The sequence below is a fragment of the Sceloporus undulatus genome, chromosome 6, assembly GCF_019175285.1.
Source record: "Sceloporus undulatus isolate JIND9_A2432 ecotype Alabama chromosome 6, SceUnd_v1.1, whole genome shotgun sequence".
NCBI classification, from domain to species: Eukaryota; Metazoa; Chordata; class Lepidosauria; order Squamata; family Phrynosomatidae; genus Sceloporus; species Sceloporus undulatus.
This window is the reverse complement of record NC_056527.1, coordinates 12,438,196-12,454,008: the sequence shown is the minus strand read 5'-3', so window position 1 is coordinate 12,454,008 and position 15,813 is coordinate 12,438,196. Positions and strand designations below refer to the sequence as shown.

The following is a 15,813-nucleotide window of genomic DNA, read 5'->3' as shown; positions in this document are numbered from 1 at the left end:
GGCAAACGGTAGGGAAGAAGAAGGAAAAGGGGATCTTGGAGGGGGGATGATGGGACTGCCAACCAGTAGTAGCAAGCCTGCGACCAAGGCAGAAAGAGGAGGAGGAGGAGGAGGAGGGAGGAGGGTTCTCCTTCGGTGGGCAGGACCCAGAGCTTTGACAGGTGTGGGCCTGGACCAATGGGCTGCGGAGGAGGGCAGCCTTAGTCTCCAACGGGGTCCGCCTTTCCCGGAGGGCCAATGGGAAGCGTGTGCTGGGAAGAGCCTTGGAGCTGGAGAGGAGCCTTTGGAGAAGCGAAGAAGGAAGGGAGAGAGAGAAGGGGCAGAGAAAGGGCCCCCGATGCCCTCCGGGAGGGATGGAGGGATGGAGGAATAGACGGATGCACAAATGGATGGGATGCTGAGGGTCCTCTGAGCCCCTTGAGCCCAGGATGGAGAAATCCAAGAATTTCCGCATCGATGCCCTGCTGGCAGTGGACCCCCCGAAACTGGCAGAGCCTCCCAGGAGCCAGACCTCGCCCTTGGCCCTGGTCACCTCCCTGGCCAGCCCCAGCCCCTCCAGCGCCTCCAGCGCCAGCCCTCCGGCCTCCTCCGCCGAGTGCCTCCGGACAGAGAGCCCTTCGCCCCCCAGGAGCCACTGCCCCTTGGTGCCCAAGCCCTCCTTCCTGGCATCAGGGGCTGGGGGCTCTGGAGGGCACCCCCACCCGCACCCGCACCCCCACTCGCACCCCCACTCGGCCCTGGGCCTGCACCCGGCCGCCACCCACCCCCCGATCTACGGGCACCCCATGTACGGCTACCCGGCGGCGGCGGCGGCCCTGGCCTCGCAGCACCCGGCGCTGGCCTACTCCTACTCCCCGCAGCTGCCGCCCTCGCACCCGGCGGGCCCCGCCGAGCCCCTCAAGCTCAGCGCCGCCGGCACCTTCCAGCTGGACCAGTGGCTCCGGGCCTCCACCGCCGGCATGATCCTCCCCAAGATGCCCGACTTCAGCTGTGAGTAGATAGATGCCCGGGAGAGGGAGGGAGGGAGGGGGCTTAGCGGCCGGGGATCCCAGGGGAAGAGGGGTTGGCACATGGAGCATCGGCACCTTGTTTCTTTCTGCGTGCACCTTGGCGATATCCACACTGGAGCAATCACCCGGTTTGGCACCGCTTTTACTCTTTGTCGGGCTCTTTCCTACGGAATTCTGGGAGTTGGAGTATGTTGTGGGATCCAGAGCGGAGCGGAGCAACATACTCCAACTCCCAGAATTCCGTAGCAAAGAGACAGACAAAGAGTTAAAATGAAAGAGATGCGGCCCTTGTTTCTTTGCGCATTCATCCTTGGCACTTTGTTTCTTTCTGCATTCATCATTTGCCCCTTTGTGAAGCCCAAGGCTTTTCATAACCTGCATCCATAATAGGTTTTTGTTCATAACCTGCATCCATAATAGGTTTTTGGTGTGGGTTTTTCGGGCCATGTGGCCGTGCTCTGGAAGAGTTTATTCCTGACCTCTCGCCGGCTTCTATAGCTGGCACTTTCAGTTGCACCTTCTTTCTTTGCGCATGGATTATTGGCACCTTCGTTCTTTGCGCATTAATCATTTGCACCTTGTTGCTTTGCACGTTCATCCTTTGCGTCCTGTTTTCTTTGCGCATGGATCATTTGCACGTTTCTCTCAGCATGGATTATTTGCCCCTTGTTTCTTTGCGCATGGATCATTTGCCCACGGATCGCTTGCCCAGGGATTATCTATGTATGGATCACTTGTGCATTATTTATTGATTGTGCGTGGATTGGCATGTTCTTTATTTGCACATGGATTTTTTGCACAACATCTGTTTGCACATGGCTCGTTTGTGCATTACATTTCTTTGCACATTATTTACTCGCCCCTGGATTGTTTCTGCATGGGTTGTGGGCGCATTATTTATTTGTCCCTGGATTATCTGGGCGTTATTTATTTGCACATGGACTTATTTCCTCGTTATTTGTTTGCACACGGGTTGTTTATGTGTAGATTGTTTGCACACTATTTATTTGTGCATTGCTTATTTGTGCATGGATTACTTGTGCATTTGTTTGTTTGCACGTGGGTTATTTGTGGGGTCTCAGAAAGGTATCAAGCTTTCCAAGCTTGCAACACCGATGTTGGTTGGTCCAAGAAAGGTATCCCTGTTTTGTGGATTTTGGGTGATATTGCACTTTGTTATATGGCCAACATTGTTGTTGTGTGCCTTCAAGTCATTTCTGACTTATGGCATCCCTAAGGCGAACCTGTCCAAGATTTGTTCAGGGGAGGTTTGCCATTGCCTTCCCCTGAGGCTGAGAGAATGTGACTTGTCCAATGTTAACCCAGTGGACTTCATGGCCAAGCTGGGGATCGAGCTTCCATAGTTCAACACCTCAGTTTCTGTTATGGGTGGATTAGTATATAGGTAGGGAGGTAAGAAAATAAATAAATAAATAAATAAATAAATAATAGCAAGAGCAGAGCCAGTGTGCAGATGACACCAAAATTAGGAGGAGTAGCTAATACCCCTGAGTGAGGACAGGATCAAACTTCAGAATGACCTTAATAGATTAGAAAGATGGGCCAAAGCTAACAAAATGAATTTCAACACAGAGAAATGTAAGGTATTGCACTTAGGGCGGAAAAATAAAATGCACAGATATAGGATGGGGGACACCTGGCTGAATGAAACTTCGTGCGTAAGGGATATGGGAGTCCAAGTAGACCATAAACGGAACATAGAGTCAACAGTGCAATGCGGCAACTAACAGGGCCAATGCAATTTTAGGCTGCATCAATAAAAGTATAGAGTCTAGATCAAGAGAAGTAATAGTGCCAATGTACTCTACTTTGGTCAGGCCCCACCTGGAATACTGTGTCCAGTTCTGGGCACCACAATTCAAAAAGTATGTTGAGAAACTGGAGCATGTCCAAAGGAGAGCGACTAAAATGGTGAAGGACCTGGAAACCATGCCCTATGAGGAACGACTTAGGGAGCTGGGGATGTTTAGCCTGGAGAAAAGAAGGTTAAGAGGTGATATGATAGCCCTGTTTAAATATTTGAAGGGATGTCAGATGGAGGAGGGAACAATCTTGTCTTCTGCTGCTCCAAAGACTAGGACCTGGAGCAATGGATGCAAGCTCCAGGAAAAGAGATTCCACCTCAACATTAGGAGGAACTTCCTGACAGTAAGGGCTGTTCGACAGTGGAACAAACTCCCTCAGAGTGTAGTGGAGTCTCCTTCCTTGGAGGTCTTCAAGCAGAGGCTAGATTGCCATCTGCTGGGGATGCTTTGATTTGGATTTCCTGCATGGCAGAATGGGGTTGGACTGAATGACCCTTGCGGTCTCTTCCAACTCTACGATTCTATGATTCTATGATGTACTGAGTTGGACTAGGACCCTAGGAGGCCAGAAGTGAATTTCCTGCTCAGCTTTGGACTTTAGGCAAGTCACACTCTCTCAGCCTGAGAGGAAGGCAATGGCAAACCCCTTCTGAAGAAAACAAAGTGATCTTATGGTTGCCATAAGGCGACAACAACAATGCTCAGGTGTGTGTGTGTGTGTGTGTGTGTAAGCTGAGCCCCCCCATGACCTGTCAAAATTGGACCACCTAGACTCCTATCCGTAATGTCCTGTTGTTGTTGTTAGCTGACCTGGAGTTGACCTGGACACCTCCAAGACCTCTTGTCCTCCTCTGCTCTGCTCAGGTCCTACAGGGCCAGGACCTCCTTGATCAAGTCCAGCCACCTGCCCTTGGTCTTCCTCGCCTTCCTCTCCCTTCTGCCTTTCTCAGCATCATTGCTGCCTTGCACATACCTAATATAAGCCTGGACACATACCTAGATGGAAACGGATAGTTAGGGCAGCGATCCTATCCTGGCTATTGCTGTTTCCCATTGTACCTTGCAAGGTGGGCTATGTAAAAAAATACTTAGGTTCAGGTGCTGGCACTAGGCTCTTTCTTGAACAAATTAAAAACATGTTTATGCAAAACTCCAAGACTGATACCAGGCTCTTCTATTTCAATTTTTGCATCCATGCCAATAATATTATAATAGTATTTGCAAAAGCAGATCTTTACAAAGCCCTGGTGACACATTTAACCATAGCATAGTTGACTTGGTTGAGACCCCCTTCCCCTGAGATGACCAGCCCCAAATGTACTAAATAAATGATCCTGGTTTTGCTCTTGTGTTCTTGGGGTTAGCAGCTTCCATCCTTTCCTTGGAAAAGAAACTTCAAGGAGTCAACAGTTAAGAAGGAGCTGCCTGCCAAGGTTGAGCTCCTTAAAAAAGAGGGATGTGTCTGTGCATGACATTTATGCATGAACGCATGCAGGCACATTTGTGTGCATCTGGATCCAGCGTTAATAGACGGTGTATAATTCGTAGAAAAAGCAGGCAGGTATTACAGATCTCTGGCTAAATCTCATCCTGAGTCCTCAGATAGATTTGCATCTGCAGCCTCCCAAATCCCATGGATTCCGGGGATCGACTCCACTGGGGATCTGTTGAAAAAGGGGCATTGGCCGCGACCATCTCGAAAGCCAATGGTCACCACCAATGCACCTCTTTCAATAGGTCTTGTGTGTGTGTGTCTTTATATGGCTCTCTCTATCTCTGTCTCTCTTTTTATATGTATCACAGTATTTTATGCCTAAATGTTCTATAGGCACCAGATCACTCTCTCGCTTTATATATATCGATATCTATATATACACACACACACGCTTTATATCTTTCTATAACCCCCCCCCCGTCTGTGTGTGTGTATCTCACAGTATTTTATGCTTAAATGTCCTAAAGGCACCAGATCTGTGGGATAATGGGATCTGGTCCACCCCACCTACCTCCCTTTAGATCCCCTCGTCCCTCCCAAAAAAAATCCTATGTAGTGATCAGGTTCTAAAGGATTCCAAACTGGTGCATTAATGGGATGGGAATGGTGGGATTTGTTCTTAGACGAGATGTGTTTAGGTTGTAAATTTGGGATCGACTGAGGTTTCTTGTCCTGCCTTTTGGTGTGTTTTTTTAAAAAGGATGTAACCTATATATTTTCTTTTATATCTATATCTATATCTATATAGAGATATAGAAAGAGAGAGATTTGTGCTTCTTGGGCTTTTTTCACAGCAGGAACAGAAGCCTCGGTCTTCCTTTTGTCACAATTTCAATCTCCAAAGCCTCCAAAGCAGCTCAGGCTGCATCCGCATTGCAGGAATAAATCCGGTTTGACACCACTTTGACTGCTCTGGCCTAGTGCTATGGAATTCTGGGTGTTGGAGTTGGTTGTGGCACCAGGTGCCACAACCAACTCCAACACCCAGAATTCCATAGCACTGAGCCAGAGCAGTCAAAGTGGTGTCAAACCGGATTTATTCCCACAAGGCACCAGATTCCCATCTGAACTTGGAAGCTAATAGTACTTACAGTACTTCCATAAGAGACCACCAACGAATATCGTTTGCTGTAGGCTCTGTTTCGGAGGAAAGCACCTCTGAGTATTCCTTGCCTAAGGAAACCCTACGAAATCCGTGGGGTCGCCATAAATCTGCAGCTGGCTTTGGAGGCACCCGTTTGTTGCTGCTTCGTGCCTTCAAGTCCTTTCTGGTTTATGGAGACCCCGCTATGGTCATCCTTAGGTTTTCTTGGCAGGACTTGTCCGGAGGGTGCTTGCCCTTGCCTTCCTCTGAGGCTGAGAGAGTGTGACTCGCCCAAGGAGATAGGTTTCTATGTCCGAGTGGGGATTTGAACCCTGGTCTGTCATTTTCCTAGTCCAGCACTCAAACTATTACTCCATGCTGGGATCCCACACCGACACACACAATGTAAACTGTATGTGTGTGTGTATATATATATATGTGTGTGTGTGTGTGTGTGTGTGTGTCTGTCTGTCTGTCTGTCTGTCTGTCTGTCTATATGCACACACACACATATATATGTATACACACACATATTTATATATACACACACTTATATATATGTATATATGTGCACACACACATATATATGTATACACACACATATATATACACACATATGTATGTATGTATATAAATATATGCACACATATATATGTGTATACACACACACATATATGTATATGTATATATATATATATATATATATATATATACACACACACACACATATACATGCACACCTATTATACACACTTCTACACACACTTCTAAATAAAGATCTAAGCATCTTTTGGCACTAAGCAAATTATTTTCTTTGGACCAACATACACATTCTACACAGTGTATTTCTTACATACAGCTACACACACACACACACACACACACAATGTAGAATGTGTACATTGTATATAAAACAGATTTGCTTAGTACCAAAGATACTTAGATTTTTATTGTTACTTTGGTATAACGTATGCCTTTCTATGCAAAGTGTGTGCTTTTATATACATCCTATAAAAGAAGATATTGGCCAAATATACCTGGGAGTTGCCAATGCACCTTTTTCAATAGGTCTCCAATGTGTGTGTGTTTATAAATATATATATCTTTATATCTATATCTATCTATGTTTTTATCCATCTAAAACATGCCGCTGGGTGTTGTTACTGTCCTTGTAGTTGCTGTTATTAATCTTATTTTTAAAAATCCACTTTCAAAAATCATTTCAAGGGAATCCGATAACATCCAAACAAGGATACTTTTATTTGGCCCTTTAAAGGGCAGCCCTTGCTGCGGGAATGGCTGGTTTTCATATTTTATTCTAAAATCAACGCCTTTAAAAACAAACAAACAAACAAATAAAAACAAAAACGAGGGTCCTCTTTTCCCCAGATTCTCCGAAACAAGTCCTTCATTGGATTGTTTCTCTCCATCCCCCATGTTCTTTTTCTCATTCTGTTCTTCCAAGAGCTTTCCATGGACATCTTCTGGAAACCCGGCCTCTTAGGAAAGTGTCTGGATTCCCACCTGCCACGCATTCGGTGGATCCATCTGCAAACAATGCAGGGATCCATCTGCCTGGACCCGAATAATGCCTGCAAGTATTGGCAGATGCAAATAATGCAGGGATCCAAATAAGGCACGCAAATATTTGCAAATACAAATAATGCATGGGATCCCGTAATGCATGAATCCATCTGCAAATGAAGCATAAGGGTTCCGTCGTGTGGCGCGACGGATCCATCGGCAAATAATACTCGAATATCCTGTTGTTCCAAGAGGTTTCCTTCAGGAAGGCGCTGCGGGGGATCCATCCTGTGCTCGATCCAGCCACAATAGAGCCAAACCCCAGGCTTCGTTGTGGCTGGATCGAGTTTTAGGGTGGATCCCCTGCGCCACCTCCCTGGTGTAAACCTCTTGGAACAACCGATTACTCAGACATTATTTGCAAATGTACCCATTATTTGCAGATGGATCCCCGGCGTCACCTTCTTAGAGTAATCCTCTTGGAACCACAGAAAAGGTCCGACATTATTTGCAGGTGGATCCGTTGCGCCATCTTCCTAAGAGTAATCCTCCTGGAACCACAAATAATCCATGCATTATATTGCGGATGGATCCCTTTTGTGTAGATGGATCCCCCGCGCTACTATTCCTAAAGAAGAAACCTCTGGAAATTACAGAATGTCCGTGCGTTATTTGCAAATGGATCCATTATTTGCAGGTGGATCCCTCCTCGCACCACCTTCCTGGAGTAAATCTCTTGGAAGCACAGATTCCTCAAGCCTTGCAAGGCTGGCCTTCTCTGGGCCTGGGTTGCACTCAGCAATGTTTTCCTTTTGGAGGAAAGGAAACGGACATTTCCAAGGCTTCTTTTCTGGTAATGCCGAATGAGGAGATGTTCGGTCCCAATGCAGCCCCATTTTCTTCCTAGTTAAGGATCGGGGAGTATCTGCACTCCGAATTTGCTGGGAGACTTCTTTGGAAACGAGTCTGGCATTTATATTTTGCAAGGGAAGCGGCGTCGGGCTTCTTTCTTGGGGTGGTTTTCTTGTAGGGTTCTTTGCAGTTTTTTTTAAAGCAATTTTCCTGAAGAGTCTTTATAGGGTTTTTTTTCTTTAAAGCAAATTCAAAGAAAATGTAAAGATCCGAATCAATGCAACAATTCTTCTGCCTCTCTGCTAAAATGAATCGAGAAGGGAATTTAATGAATTTGATCGCCTGGAAAGATCGTTTCCAGCCGATCGGATTAGAAATATGGTTACCTTCAAGATGCATTCACCCAAATCAGTTGATCGACATTGGAGAGCGTTTGGTTTTCAATCCACCTGCCGATCCTCAATCAATCTCTCATCGATACCTGTCCCGAGACTTAGCCATGCAACCTGGACATCCATAGGTCTCCTTTGACCCTCGCTTTCATGAAACAGCTTTCCAAAATCTGATCAGTGCAAAAGTAAAATTAAATTAAATTAATATTTTGGAGAGGAATATCTAACTTCCAAAAGGATCCCGATGTAAGGAAACGAAAGGATCAGATTCGAATCATCCCCAGAAGGAAAACAAGCAAACAAACAAAAATACACTTGAAAGTTATGCCTCGTTTTTCCTCCTTTTCTTCCCCATCACTTCCAAGGCCTTCCTTTGTTCCCTAGGTCTTTGGTGGTAGAAGTACTAGTGGTAGTAGCAGTAGTAGTAGTAATAATACTACTACTAGCACCAAAGGCTTAGGGAACAAAGGAAGGCCATGGAATATTATCATTATTATACCAATAATAATAATAATAATAATAATAATAATAATAATAATAATAATATAATACTACGATAATAATGATGACATGAGTTCACTTATTATAATCATGACATAATGTTATTTTTATCATAATGATGACATGATTTTATTTTTCATAATTATGACACAAATTTATTTATCTTAATGATATGGTTTTATTTGTTATCATGATGATTGACATGATTTTATCTATCATAATCATGACATGATTTTATTCATCATGATTTTATTTGTTATTATAATGATTGGCATGATTTTATGTATCATAATCATGACACGATTTTATTTGTTATCATAATCATGACATGACTTTACTTATCATAATGATACGATTTTCTTTGTTATCGCAATGATGACATAATTATCTTTGTTGTCGTAATGATGTCATAAATTTATTTATCGTGAGATGATTTTATTTATCTTAATGAGAATTATTTTCTAATCATAACGAAGACATGGTTTTACTGATCATCTTGAGTACATGGTTTCATTCGTTGCCATGATTAATTTTTCTTTTTGGCTTCATCCTTTGGTTTATTTCTCATACACGTTTTCTGCACGTCGTAATTTATTTGTTTTACTTGTTAAATATGATTTTATTTGGGATAATAATGATGACATGATTGTATTTGCTGTTGTTTGCCTTCAAGTCCTTTGATGGGCTTTTCTTTGGCAAGTTTCTTGGGCAAATCGGTGGCAAGAGAGACCTATTTTTTCTTGAGCAAAGTAGATTACTCGCTGGATCGGGATCCTTTCCCCATTCCCCATTCAGATTCAACCCTTAAATTATTTAATGTAATATTTAAATTATTAAATTACCCTTAAATTTTTAATAATAATAATTAATGCCATTATCAGATTCGATAACAAACCAAAGATCTGTTTCGCAGGGGTCCAATGCAGACATATTCCAGTTTCAGACCGCTTTAACTACTCTGGCCCAATGGTAGGGAATCCTGGGGAGTTTCTTGTGGCACCAGAGCACTCTGACAGAGAAGGTTAAATGTCTCACAAAACTACAGTTCCCAGAATTCCTTAGCATTGAGCCAGGGCAGTTAAGGCAGTCTTAGGCTGTATTAATTATACAATGTGTTTTGGACCAGTGTTTTCTTAAGCAAAGAATACCCAGAGGTGGTTTTGCTAGTCATGGGGGAAGGCTTATTAAAAGATAAAGAGACCCAGGTCCCTGCCCCAATGATCTTGCCATCTGAACAGCAAAGTGTCATCACTAAGGGGGTGCGGGAGGTTCAGATCACACCAGATGGCATCCCAGAGGCATAGCAGCTCGGAAAGCAAGAAAGGGCATTGCATTGCATTCTACTTGCCCAGCAGCAGAGCCACAGCACTTACCCCCCAGCAGTGCTATGAACAGCCATGCTCAATCTCAAAAGAAATGAAGTTACAAAGCATAATCATCAATTATATCATCCCCTGGCCCTCCATGACATAAAAATAATAACAATCAATTACAAATTGTATCATTAGTTATAAAACAGTTAAAACAGTTAAAAAACAGGCAGATGGTGTTGGACAACAATGGGCAAACAGGGCTAACTTTGGGCCTGTACAGAAAGGCCAAAATAAAGCTGCTTCAGGTCACTTTGGAAGTATGCTGTTTAAATGATGTATGCGTCCCAAGAGTGTGGAAGCCATGCCAAAGCCACACTCCATTCCTTAGGACTGGAGCATGGCTTTGGCATGGCTTCCAGACTCTTAGGACGCATGCACCATTTAAACAGCATACTTCCAAAGTGACCTAAAGCAGCTTTATTTTGGCCTGTCTGTACTGGGCCTTTAATGGGAGGTTGGTCTAGGTAGGCCTGCTGGAAGAGATCTGTCTTGACTGCCTTCTTGAAGGAGTCAAGGGTGGTAATATGACGGATCTCCTCCGGCAGGTTATTCCACCCTTTCAGAGCAGCCGATGAAAAGGTCCTCTGAGGAACTGCAGTCAACCTGGTCTTCCTTGGCTGCAGTAAATTCTTCCCAGAGGACCTGAGTGTGCGGAGTGGACTATAGGGAAGGAGGTGCTCCCACAGGTAAGCTGGACCCAAGCCATGTAGGGCTTTAAAGGTGATAACCAACACCTTGTACTGGGCCCAGAAGCTAATTGGCAGCCAGTGGAGAGATTTTAAAAATGATGTTATATGGTCTATTCTGGATTTACCAGTGACCAATACCCCCGCATGCACTGGGTGCCAGGAGGGTAGGCAAGTGAGACACTGGAGGGAAGGAAGGTGACATCAATCACAAGGACACCACTGTCTTAGCTGTTGGTACCCAGATGTGGTTTGGGGCATCTATTTAGACAGCCAGGAACTGATGAGCCCTGTGCCAGTTCCCTTAGAAATTAAGCCCTGGCTTCTGATCAAATGCAGAATTCTCTCCCACATCACTGTACAAAGAACATTATTTGTCTTGTAATCCACCTTGATTCCCTCAGGAAAAGGTGGAATAAGAATAATTTATATTATTGTATTATTAAGAAAGAGATTATTCCAAGAGGTTTTCCAGCAAGATTGGTCATTCATGAAAGCTCTTAGCAGTGGCGTCATTAGGAGGGTGCTGGGGGTGCGGATGGCACCAGGTGATGCCCTTAGAGGGTGACACCACAGCTCCTCAAACACCTGCATTTTGGCAGAAACATTGTGGCATTTGCGGGTTTCTCTTTAAAAAGCTTTAAGAGATGGTGTGCGCGGGGGAAATCTCAGTGAGAGAAGAAAGGCGGGCCCCCAGATTTTTTTTAAAGTTAAACATTTAAATTTCAAATTTCAAATTTTAATTTTTTTAAAAAAATTGATTTAAAAATATTCTTTAAAAATTTTTCATTTTAACCAAATCTTCACTGTGTATATGTAAGCACATTTAGGTTATGTGTGTGATATTGTAATTTGAAGGTATAATTTTAATTTTGCTGATTGGCACAACTATTACCATTACAGTGGTATATGGGGAAGCGTGATTTATGAGTAACATTAGTGCAAAGCAGCATTACAAAGGATTCTGTATGGTGTGAAGTGTGTGTGTGTGCGACATCATCCGTTCCCAAACTGGGTGACACCAACCCTAGGGACATCACTGGCCCTAAGAATGATGGTGAGATATATAATATAATGGACACTGAAATAATTTTATTTTGTCTTTGCTCAGTTTTCTGTTAGAGTGTGTCTTATTTATGCATATATATGTATATTTCAATAAAAGGGGAAAAAGAATGATGGTGAAATGTGCTTTTTATATTCTCCTGTGGTTGTCTTGAATCTCACTAAAAATCCCTGTTCCTCAACAGTGTTTCAGTTGCTTTCCATCTGAACTTGTGTTCTTGGCTCATGAAATTGTGTGCACCCATTGGGTCCAGAATGTACAGTTGTATGTCATGCAATGGTTACTTGAAAAATTCCCTTTCCCATTGTGAGAGATCCTGGCCTTTTTCTTCTTTACCCTTCTGGATTTCTCCTTCTCTCTTGCAGTAATTTCTGCTGCTTCTTTTCCCAGTAGGAAAGATCCTTCTGTCCTGCCTGCGCCTCTTCCTCTTCTTTTTTCCATCTCATCCCTCCTTTTTTTTGTCTCTCTCTTTGTCCTGCAGCCCAAGCCCAGTCCAACCTCTTGGGCAAATGCCGGAGGCCTCGCACTGCCTTCACCAGCCAGCAGCTCTTGGAATTGGAGCATCAGTTCAAGCTGAACAAATACCTCTCTCGGCCAAAGCGCTTCGAGGTGGCCACCTCCCTCATGCTCACTGAGACACAGGTGAGGAGGGCCTTGCTTGGTATGGATAGATGGAGAGCTTCCTTTTTCAGGGGGTGTTGCCAAGTTTTCAGAACAGACAGTCAAAAGTCATTGCATGCAGAGCTGACAGTCACAGGGTGACCAGATGTCATAAACTCAAAGGAGGAAAAGGCACTGCAAAATGTCGGCCACTCAAGACAAATGTGAGACATTACCAAATAAAAGCTAAAAACACTCATAGAAATATCAATTCATGCTTCTTAGTCATGCTTAAACTGGAGGACGTTTTGGAATTCCTCCTGGAGAGAAGGCTGAAATGTAGGACATGTCCTAGAAAAGGAGAACATCTGGTCACTTTGTGACAATCAAGAAGTAGCTGTTAACAAGTTGGTGTTCTACCAAAATACTCAATTCAAAAATATAGCTGTGTTATTCTGTAAAATCAGTATGTAAACAGATCTTGTAATACCTGTGAGACTAACTGAAAAGAAGAAGTTGGCAGCATGAGCTTTCATAGGTCCAAAACACACTGCAGAAATAATCCAGTTTGAGACTTTTGTAATCTGGACCATTTTCTTTTAGGGAAGGGACTCCAACTCCCAGAATTCCCAAGCCAGCACAGGGAGGTACGCAAAGAAGAAAGTGAACTTGCTTTAGTAAGGTGGATCTACAGATGATTTCCCTATTGAACAATTCTGACATTAAAGAGTTCAGGGGGAAAAAATAGTTTACTAGGACTTGGATGCCCAGAATCCCCTGACACAGGGGACTCTGAGAGTTGTCATCCCAATAGAAGATTTCCTTAAGCTCTGTTTAGTCCATGCACTGGCAAGTTCCCCAATTGGACTACTACAATGTACTTACTAGAGTTCTCTGGTAGAGAAGGCTATATGCCTCACAAAACTACAGTTCCCAGAATTCCCTAGCATTGATTCAGAGCGGTTAAAGCAGTGTCAAACTGGAGTACTTCTGCAATGTGTTTTGGCCCTGAGAGAAAATTCCAGCCATAGTAAGCAAAAGAAAGGGAAACAAAAGGAGGCCTTGATGTTTTGAAAGGAGCTCTAAATATATATATATATTTAAATGTAGTTTGGTAGTGGTTTACTGGATATTTTGGAAGAGTAAATTCTACCGTTAGAACAGCCTTCCTAAGGAGAAGATTCTGGATTTGGTAGTGATCTATATATATGGAGATCTTGGTGGTCTCTAAATCAAGGAGCGCTGTGAGCATGCTTGTCTCTTGAGAAGCTCTTTGGAGGCTCTGCCACAGACCTTCCTGTATTTGCAGAGATGAACAACTGATGGCCTTACAGATGCTGTTCAACAAATTACAAGTGGTGATTTCCATGACAGTGTGGTAGTGAATCCACCCTGGGTTTTAGTTCAACTGTAAAGGACTTGTCCAAGATGTTGATCCCTATGCCCCAAATAGGTTCAGCACCAGGGATAGTTCCTCTAAAGGTTAGAGTGCCTTCACTGCCCCATTGACAAGGAAAACACTAGACAGCTGCCACTGTCTTGAATTCCCATCATGCTTGACCACTGGCTATGCTGTGTGGGCCTGATGGGAATTATAGTTCAATGACATATGGAGGGCTACAGACCCTGTACCACTGCTGGACCAGAGCCTCTAAAAAAGGTGAGTGCAAGGCCGGATTAAGAAGTTTAGGGCCCTGGAGCAGTTCCAAAACTGTAGCCCACTTTGTGTATAAAATCTACAAGACAGCAGGACTACAATGTGTGAACCCAGTTTCAGCCTTGCACCTTCAGGGAGACTCATATGCATTTTCACTCAGTTACTCAAGGAACATACAAACTGTTGATGACAACAGAAGCACCAGGAGATTCAGGAAGTGATTAGGGTAGAAAAGGAACTACACAATGTTCTTTCAGCCTCAGGTCCCCCAGTTGGACTAGTTGGACTATTAATAATCTGGCCCTGGGTTAGTTCACAGGACCTCTGTCAGGGCAGGCTGTAGCTTCTGTAGTTACTTAGGAAAGTAACTTTTTTAGATTTGTTAGTGTGTGCCTTCAAGTCATTTCTGACTTAGGGTGACTTTAAAGTGACCCCTATCATGGGGTTTTCTTGGCAAGATGTGTTCAGAGGAGGTTTGCCATTCCCCTGAGGCTGAGAGAATGTGAGTTGTCCAAGGTCATACAGGTGGGGAAAATATGACACTGTTAGTCACAGTATACTTTTTTTGGGATCCAGGTTGTGTCCATCCTTTGTTGAGGCTGCAAGTCCCACAAGAATACCAAAAATTTGGGATGTTATTGTACCTTGCTATATAGCCAACATGGCTATCCCCTGGGTATGTTTTCGGGATGTAGATTACAGCTCTCCAAATTCTCTAGGCAGTGGTCACATATTCTGTGAGTTGTATTCTGGAAAAGTAACATGTCTCTATGCTCTGCTTCTCAGTAAGCATAGATTGGCAGGCTCAGTCTTATGTCCAGTGAATCTTGGGCCCCAGCTAAGTTTGGGCTCAGTGGCAGTGTTGTTTTTTAAAGGGATTTCCATGAAGCTAAAGATACATGTGTCTCCTGCCCTTCCTTTCCCAGGTGAAGATCTGGTTCCAGAACCGGCGCATGAAGTGGAAACGGAGCAAGAAGGCCAAGGAGCAGGCAGCGCAGGAAGCTGAAAAGCAGAAGGGAGGAAGTGCTGGGGAGAATAAAGGAGGAGACGAGGTGCAACAGTCAACTGTGACCCCTGAGAAAAGCAATGGGGGAAGGTGTTTGCAGGAGCTCAGGGACAGTGATCCAGATGAAGATGAGGAGGAGGAGGAAGATGAGGAGGAGGAAGAGGAAGATCAGCCTGGACACTGCTGCCCCTATGGCTCTCCTGACTGTTCAGATGGGGAGGACTCAGCAAGGCAGCCCCACGGCAGGCACGGAGGTGTCCACCCACCCCTGCCCTCTGCCCCGGCTCCCTGAATACTCAGCTCCCAGAGACCGAGAAAGTTCCTTCCTTGCTTTGGTACACAAGAAGAACCTTGCCCCACATTCAGCCTGAGAAGTTTGCTCCTCAGTGTCAAAAATAATCTGCTGTCCAAGTATCACCAGACCCTAAGCCCGCAGTTTCATCAGATCACAGCCAAAAGGTACTAGACTTTCCCACCCCACTTTACAAAACCACTTGTTGCTCCTCCTGCCCTCCAGCTCAACCTTTCACAGGAGATGTCAGTTGTCACATGTGAATCATGGTTGTACAGAGCCAGAATGGTGATGCTCTCTGAAGGATGCTTTGGTGGAAGTACATGACCACTAAAGGACAGTTGGCTCTCCTTATCCAGAGATTCTTTACCCACGGATTCAAGCATCCCCAACTTGAAAATATTAAATATATATATAAATTCTAAATAGCTTACCTTGATTTTGCCATT

General features: G+C 44.2%; 1 protein-coding gene across 1 annotated transcript; it reads left to right on the top strand.

Moving 5' to 3' along the window:
• Window positions 1-428: 428 nt before the first annotated feature.
• On the top strand, window positions 429-15,364 carry MNX1 (motor neuron and pancreas homeobox 1). Its single transcript, XM_042471926.1, has 3 exons — window positions 429-990; window positions 12,291-12,451; window positions 14,993-15,364. Exons 1-3 carry the CDS (start codon window positions 429-431, stop codon window positions 15,362-15,364), a joined length of 1,095 nt encoding a protein of 364 aa, XP_042327860.1.
• Window positions 15,365-15,813: the final 449 nt, after the last annotated feature.